Source organism: Daktulosphaira vitifoliae, unplaced genomic scaffold, assembly GCF_025091365.1.
Source record: "Daktulosphaira vitifoliae isolate Bord-2020 unplaced genomic scaffold, ASM2509136v1 Scaffold_5, whole genome shotgun sequence".
Classification (NCBI taxonomy): Eukaryota; Metazoa; Arthropoda; class Insecta; order Hemiptera; family Phylloxeridae; genus Daktulosphaira; species Daktulosphaira vitifoliae.
Window position 1 is genome coordinate 20215473 of NW_026099576.1, and position 8837 is coordinate 20224309.

The 8837-nt window shown below is 26.9% G+C and overlaps 1 protein-coding gene across 2 annotated transcripts; it reads right to left on the reverse strand.

The window, feature by feature from the left end:
* Nucleotides 1–500: 500 nt before the first annotated feature.
* LOC126906945 (uncharacterized) lies at nucleotides 501–1664 on the reverse strand. 2 transcript variants are annotated; one of them, XM_050687901.1, is made up of 3 exons: nucleotides 1422–1664; nucleotides 759–1339; nucleotides 501–684 (listed from the first exon to the last, which is right to left on the reverse strand). In XM_050687901.1, the coding sequence occupies exons 2-3, from the start codon at nucleotides 1333–1335 to the stop codon at nucleotides 623–625; spliced, it is 639 nt and encodes a 212-aa protein (XP_050543858.1). In that variant the 5' UTR covers nucleotides 1336–1339; nucleotides 1422–1664; the 3' UTR covers nucleotides 501–622. The 2 variants fall into 2 exon arrangements, with proteins under 2 accessions (XP_050543858.1, XP_050543857.1); XM_050687900.1 differs by having other exon boundaries at nucleotides 759–1664.
* Nucleotides 1665–8837: the final 7173 nt, after the last annotated feature.

Below are 8837 nucleotides of genomic sequence, written 5' to 3' on the forward strand. Positions count from 1 at the left end.
AATATGAAGGACCTTTCACGGTGTAGGAACTTGGAGATACAGAGTTCAAAGTATAACCTGCAAACACAATTCCACGGATATATGTTGATCGCTTAAAGTCTACTTTCATGCTGCTTGAGGACCCACTGTTTGACCATTCATACACCACTCAGACAGTGGAAGTGCTAACAAAAAAACGAGTTCGGTTTTTCTTTACCAGGGGGAGTACTGTGGCTGCCACTAGCCACCACCTTATCTAATCATTCAGTGCTACCGTTTTATGTCACTTGAATTGTTATTGTTTGTAAATTTATGTGTTATGTGATCGTCCATGCCCATGTACCTTTGTGATTGTATATTTAAATTTATTAATTTAACCGTCCACCATCCGTCAGTTCCTGTTCCGATCGCTGAGGAAATCGACTTCCTTATTATTAATATTTTTTCGATTGTTAATATTATCGGTGTTGTTTATAAAATATTTTTATTATCAATTTTTAATGATTAATAATAAACTAAAATAAAATCATATAATTTTATTTTATTTTAATAAAATAATTATTCAAAAGTTTACAAATTAATTATGGAAATTGTGGTTAATTATAAAACATAAATGTAAAACAAAATTTAATTTTATTAACATTTAATGAGTTTCAATTGATATTGGCATTGGAGGCTCTTCGTCTGTTGCTTTAAATTCCAATTCTAAATTCATAAAAAAAAAAAATTCATTATATATTGAATTGATATTTTAATTAATATTTTTTTACTTCAAATACCTAATTTAATTAACTCCTTTGGTGTTGGTACAAACGTTTCTTCGGTTATTGGATCAAATTTAAATCCGAGTTGAAAATACTTTTGTATAATTACTGTCTGGATATAATTCTTCATTTTTTTGGTTAAAAATTTGAAAAATATTAATTTAAAGCCTTGATCTATAACGGTTTTGTACTCTTGATTCCATTCATTCCATAAATAATTCGTATCAAATGGTACAAATTTACAATATTTACTAGTGTCATAATTTATATCTATCATTATGTTTTTCAAAAATTTATCTAGAGTGTTTAATATCCAAATGTATGAAGAAATATCATTACGTGATAGAATTTGTTCGGTTAAATCACCAAGTTCATTTTCAATTTTCCCTAAATGAGGACTTATCATGTAGGTCCTTATTTGTAATGCCAAGGGTTTAATATGTAATAAATCCAAATCATCCATGGCTCTTTTCATCAATGTTGCTAGTGGAACAATTAATAAGGATATTATATTTATGAGTTCTTCGGTGAAAAGGCAACCATTAATTAAATCGTTTTCTTCATTCATTTTTTTTTGACAAATTTGTATCATATTGCTAATAATTGAAAAAAGATTATTAATAACATTTGCGTATGTGCATCCAAGATATACTGTTAAACATCGTATTTTTTGCTTACTTTTATTACGATCTTTGGTTGTTTTAATCAAATTTTGAAGATAATACATTTTACTGGTATGTTTTATAAAGATCAATTCATTTAAATTTCTCCATCCTGAATACTGTAGTAACTTATTAAACTGATTATGTTTATCTTTTAAAATTGAATATGCTTTTATATACAAAATCACAGAAAGTAAAATAAAACCAAATTTGGCAAGTTTTAATGAAATCATTTGGAAAATAATTAATTTTAATTACTACTGAAATTTTTGATCAAAATATCATTCGTTAAAGTAATAAAGGACACTTATATATATTCTATTTTACATTTATAAATAACAAAATAAAAATTAATAATAAAACATCTGTTGTTTTAAAATAAATTTCTTTAAAATTTTTAACTTTAGAATTATTTAACTAACTAAACATTTGCAGACAAATGTTCAATTTTTGTTAAAATATTATAAATAGTAAATAATAAAATTATAAATAATTTTAAAATATAAATTAGTATAATTTAAACAGTTCAGAAATTAGTATTTGATAATATTTGACAAATTCTACTAACTAAATATAATTGACCGATTGTTAACAATTTTTGAATCAATATTTTATAAGATATTACTATTTCTATACAAAGGAGCCAGATTTTTTTTAAATCATAAAACAAGAGATTGTGCTATGTTATATTATTATTATCACATGTATATGAATAAAACAAAAATCTACTAAGGAATGTTTTTTTGAAAATCATAAAACAAAAAATAGATTTTATTTCTGAAAAAAATAAAAAATAAATATATTTTATATTTTGAATTTTATGAGGCAATTAAATGTTACAATGATGCTGCCGAACATGGGGTAAAGTTAATGGAAAAATTCAAGACCTGGTTCACTAAAAATGAAAATCAAAAGCAGTATGTGTTGAAAATATATTCTTAAGTAACAATTTTTTCGAAAAACTAAAGTTACATTGCAATTTTAGCTTCGATGCGAAGCTGAGAAGATATTAATTTTATCATGATGTGTTCTTTTAGCTTCGGTGTAAAGCTGAAGAAGTATTAATTTTACCATTATGTGTTTTTTTTTTATGTCTGTTGCCACATTTTATCAGCTCTCAATGGACCTATTTCTTTCAACAATAGGTCAAATAATCGAAAATTGTATCTAGTTGAAGACATTACCTTCAAAAATGAAAAAGTTTTCCCTCGTTCCCCGCAAATGAGGGAAATCTCTAAAAAAAATACAATATTAAAATCTGTAAATTTTGACACTTTTTTTCTTAAAACTTCCATAACTTTTTCAAAAATCAACATCATTTTTATTATATTAAAACCTTAGATATTTTATTTTCATTTGACATTTTTTTGAAAATCAAACACTTGTTCTACTCACAGGGGGGATTTAAAATAATAACTTTTTTACAAAAACTAACTTTTTCAACTTAACTTTTGAAAATGTTCCGGAAATACTGCGTCCTTTAAACATACATCAAATCAAATTTTATGTCACGTACTATAAAAAAAAAAAAAAAATAACAGCTATAGTTGAACCGTTACGTGATCAAGTCAGCAATTTTATTTTTAATTTTTACTTTTTATATAATACAATTTTAAAATACTTCTAAATATATTTTCAATTTACATAAATAGTTATTTTCTAAGATAAAAATACTATCATTTGTTTAATATTTTATATTTTAGCTAATATTTTTTTTAATCGAAATTATTATTATTGTACTTCAAAATTATAAAATATATAAAACAAAATAAAAATATGAGATGCTAACTTCATCATGCAACACTTCATTAATAGATTTTAATTCTCAATTAAGTTTATAATTATTATAAAGTTCACTGAATAATTATATTGATCCATACATCTTTCAAAAAGTTATAGCATTATAATACATTATAGCATTATTATAGCATTAATTATTTTTTTTATAGATGCATGATGTCTTTACCTATCATTTGGTNAGATAAAAATACTATCATTTGTTTAATATTTTATATTTTAGCTAATATTTTTTTTTATATCTGACCATTTACCTGCCCACAGGGGGGGATTGAAAATTACAACTTTTTCACAAAAAATTTACTTTTTCGACTAAAATTATGAAAGTCTGACACTTTTATATATATCTTAAATTAAAGCTAATGTAATTTACTTTATTATGCAAAAAAAAAATTTCGGACTTTATTTTGTCTTCACGGTGAAAATGGCTACCAAATGCTATTATTGTGTGAAAATTCGCGATTTTATTTTTTACATTTTTAACATTATAATGCTATAACTAATTGAAAAGTATATGGATCAACATAATTTTTTTTTGAGAAATAATATTTTTTAATATTCCTTTTTCATTTGACATAATTTATCTTAATTAGGATATTAATAAAAAACTAGAAGATCATGTAGCTTTTGGAATAATACACCATTTTTTTAAAATTAAACACTATCTAAAGATTTGCATCGAAGCGTCTTTTTTTGATAGTGATTTTAATCACTGTCAGATATCATTATATTTGATCCAACTATGGATTAAATATAAATAAAACTATTTAAAAAATGAAAAAAAATTATTTTTCGTGAAAATAGTTTATTTTTAACCTTCTAACCACAAGGTCAAATGAAGTTACATATAACACAAGGTGGGGTGTTTCCATACCCCAGGCATTTCTTATTATGATTGATGGGTGACATACAATTATTTAAAAAATAAAATGTTGTAAAATGTTTTCCAGCACTTTTAATTCAATTCCCTTTAGATTTTGACGTTTTCTTTGAATAGCAACTTAATATGAGAAAGGTTTCTTTCATTATACTTTTTATACATTTCCGAGGACACCAAACATTTTTTAACGCGCATAATTATACTTGACTAAGTATTATAAATAATTAGGATCATTTATTACAGGTTGGTGATTAAAAAAAAAACTTTTATTCAGAATATAATATTAATTTCTTTCCTTGTAACACTAACAATATTAGAAAAAAAATTAGACCAACATATAAAATTTATAAAATAACTATATCAGACTAGTAACATCAAGAAAAAAAATTAAACTCTACTTATAAAATATAAAAATAATTAAATCAGACTAGTATCATCAGGAAAATCTTCAAAACATTTATAACAGTACTTAGTTACCCTCTCATGCTCTTTGCAAATCGGTAATTTGCATTTTGAACAGGAACCGTTGTCCTTTTGTCCTTCTTTCGATCGCAAAAGTTGCACCGCTTATATTTTTTAGAACCTGTCAGAGGCTGCTCTGTCGCAGAAGGAACTGCTATACCCAAAACCTTCCAAATGTCATCCTTAAGTGTCCTAGGGAGCTTCTCATTATTGATTACTATTTCTGGCTTTTCTGTAGTTGTATTTACTTCTCCTGTATCGTGCATCGTGCTCAATAAAAAGACGTTATTATTATTTTTTTGATAGTAGGAAACCAATGTTTTGTCTGGCTGATATACAAACTTTGACGAATTCAATGGTATACGTGTTACTGAAACCATGGATGGTGGAATTTCCTAAATCTAGTCCAAATTTCCCGAAACGCTGCAAATTTATCATTTATCTTCCTTTCCTTCCTAGTAACTTTACTATCAAACCTTAAAGTATTAAACAGGAATTCAAATCTATTTCTGGATATAAAAGACCGAAATAGTGGCGGGCCAAAAATATTTGAGTACATATCGCTAATGTTAAGTCCTGAGTCTTTCAAAACACCACTAAAAAAAAGGAGGCCAAGCAAAGCTTTTATTTCAAGTTTTTCTGTGGGCCCAATATACCACTGTTGACTTGTAAAATTTACTGCCTGACGTGTGATTTCCTCATTGGTGTATTGGACAAGTTTGTCCAATATAAAATCATCAAAAAAACAACGCCGATTCATTATTTGCAGTCTTAGCAGGGCCTCTTGGTCCAGGAAGATGGCTTACGAGGTTCCGCGCAGGAACTCTAGTTCTCTTATTTTTCAAGGTTGTTGTGGTCCATATCGTTTCTTCATCTTTCCCCAAAATAAAAATTCTATCTTCAGATGATGTCGGCAGATTAGCATTTCATCACCTTCATCGATGACAAAAAAATCGTCAGGTACGTTGTCATCATTTGACAAGACCAAATCTTCATTCTCGCTCTCCTCTCCTTCATTATAAATTGTTTTCTCTTCACGTTCATTATTGTCAAGCCTATGCAGCTCTGCCAAAATGTTCTCGGGACAAGTGAACAGTAGTAGTCTTTTAGCCATTTGCACAAAATGTCATGAAAATTGAGAATAAAATATAATAATGAGGTATAAAGATATATAATCAAATGTAAAAATATGTAATATTAATATTTATAATATATTACTAAGTGATAATATTAATAATAAGTAGATAGTTTATACAAAAATATGTAGCATAAACAACAAGTTGGGTACCAGCGCACCCCAAAACATTTTTTTTTTTAGAAAGTAAAAAAAAATGAAGGTAATACTGACCATATAATACGATGCTACAGCACCAACGTCCACAAGACAACTGATAACGAGGCTACTGAGATCCTCACCACTACTTGAAGTAGTAGACCGCGCATGCGCATGAAAACAACTCCTTGGGGTGCGCAAACATCCTACCTTGTGGTGTGAGGGTTAATTTTATGCTTAAAGGTCAGTGATACAAATATTTTTTTTAAGGACTTTTTATTTTACTAATATGTTTTCCTACAAGATTGATTCCATTCTTTTTTTGGCATCTTAATATTTAAAAAGATGTATGCAGAATACTATATTTCTTTCCCTTTTCGTCACTTTACTACTTCTTTGAGGGTTGACTTACAATTCTCAAAATTTATGGAAAATTTGTATTTACCACATAGAACAAAATGTTATGTCATCTATGAAACGATCAGCGACTTCCTCCGGTTTGCTGTTTTTTTTACCTCTGTATATTTTAGGCATTGTTTGAATATTATACTATTCTAACAACTCTTTAGGTGTTCGATGTTCTTATTTTTTTTCCCATGACTCAAATTTTAACATCCTTCTTCGGGCATACAGGTAAAAACGAATTATTTTCACCGCAAATTTTTTATGTTCTTTCAGTGCTTAAACACTATGTGGTTTATACTTATTAAGTATAAAGTTAAAGTTTGTGTTAATACCAGGGGCGAGAAATTATATCACGCTTACTCAGTGATTAATAAGAAAGGATTTTAGGACATTTATATTTGTTTTGAAAGAAGACTGTGGTCGCTAGTTCACACAAAATTGCTTATATTTCCATACAAATAACAATAATTCAAATTGTATTAAGTATTTATAATTTACAATAGCACATTGTGCAATTTAGTAATAAGAGTTGACAACTATAACAATATATATATCTCAGTATTCTTAACTATGAATTTGATTATATACACATAGATATAACTAAAAAAGAGATTCAATATAAATAATAGTGTTGGATATATAATTAATATATACTAAGATTATTTGTATGATTTATGAATTAAAATTGGTAATTGTCATCCGTGTGACTTACACAATTTTCCTAATCCAGCCGTGAGGAATATAACAACAAATAAACCATAAAATTGTTACCTTAGATAATCCGACAACGTCATCCGTGTGACTTAAATAATTTCAGCTAATATTAAACATCAAAATACACTAATCATATAATACAATATTACTTATGCTAAAGCAGCTAACTACATAAACAAACTTGAATAACATTTATTTTAGCAAAAAACGTTAATATAATTTTTACTAAATCGTATAAGCAACAAAACATTTTCCTAATTTTATACTAATCTAATTACATACACATGTCGACCGGCAGTGATAACCGGCCGACGCCGCCCAGCGACCGTGAGAGGAGGGAAGATGAGTGGACAGAACCGAATAAGCGTGCTATCTAGTATTTTTAAGCAGCGCGAACAGCTTGTGAAACACCGATTAAAAATTACTATATTTACTGTATTTTTAGTCATTTGCGATTGGACCGGTTTTCCAAAATCTGTATTGTATACATAATGACTGACCCTTTTCTATATAGGTAGTAATTACTACCTATATCTGCAAAGTTGTCTTGTTGTTTTAATAATTTTACGCACGACAAATCTACAGCATGATCGATATCGTACTTGTTAATTAATTTAACCGATGACGTTTTAACGATCGATTTTCGCATTTGGTTTTATTATTCGGAACCGTATAAGTTCTCTCCAGTTTAAGATTGAATTTTATCGGCCCTATTTTTTCAATGCAGTCCCGTGATTTTTTTAATTAATTCATCTCTTGTCGCATACAAAAACGATTGATATCTGATTATGTATATTAAATATTCTTTTGGTTTATTTATATTTCTTATTGTTTTTCGTAATTATTTTTCATTTGATAAACTTTTTTTAAAAATCGAGTCATTAACCCAACTACAAAAAAATTTAATTACACCTATGACAAGTACTCCTAATGTTTTGTCCTATAATATACAATGGGATTTTTTAATTATGATTTTTTCATAAAAATTTATAGATTAAAATTTAATTTATTTTTATAAATTATTGTAAATATAAAGTTTATTGTAAAAAAAATTATTTCTAAAGGTAGATTTTAGAGGTAACTTTTGAAAGTTAAATGGAAAATTATTTTTACTATTAAATACATAATACATAATGGTCAAAATAAAATTTTGAATAGTCGATAACTAGTTTTGTAATATTACTTTTTGATATATTAGAATTTAAAGATTTAGAAAATGCGGGAAACAGAGTATTGTTTAACAACGCTCTATTTGTATAAAAAATGGGGGTATCATTCTTAGAAACCACACTATATATCAAATATATTAAAAGTATTACACGAAAAAAAATTGAAACAATCAATAGTCTACTATATAAAATCCATTGTCAAAGTAAAAAAATGAACAATATTTTAAAGAAAAGAGATCCACACAACAGTATGCTGTGTCTCTACTCTCGCGGTGACTGCTATAACCGGAACTATTATAGATTAAAATCTGACAGCTACAAAATCACTATCACAAAATGCTTCGGATGTGATTGTACTTAAAGAGAGTTCGATTATTGTTAATTACGTTAGCTGCTTATAATTTCAGTGCAAATTAAAAATGTAATTTGTCATAAACCATTGGTAGTTAGAACAGATTAGTTTGCAATGGTGGAGATTCCTTCCAATTAATATGTTAATTGAATAGACAATAAAATCTGAAAAACTATTTCTTAAAAGTATTTATTATTAGCAAAATTTGAATCTTATTTAAATTTTTTCTCTTTCGTGGGAGCTATTTTTAAAAATAGGGATATTATATTCTTTAACACCTCTATGTCTATAATTTTTGACCAAAATTATAGGCACTGAAGTTGAAAAAATAATTTTTAATTAAATTTATTGAAATTATATTGTTATAATGAATGTATCCT

Coding starts and splice junctions, on each gene's coding strand:
- LOC126906945 (XM_050687900.1), bottom strand. CDS start 1,638: ATGATTTCATTAAAACTTGCCAAATTTGGTTTTATTTTACTTTCTGTG. Junction 685..758: donor AAAGGAGTTAATTAAATTAG/GTATTTGAAGTA, acceptor TTATGAATTTAG/AATTGGAATTTAAAGCAACA.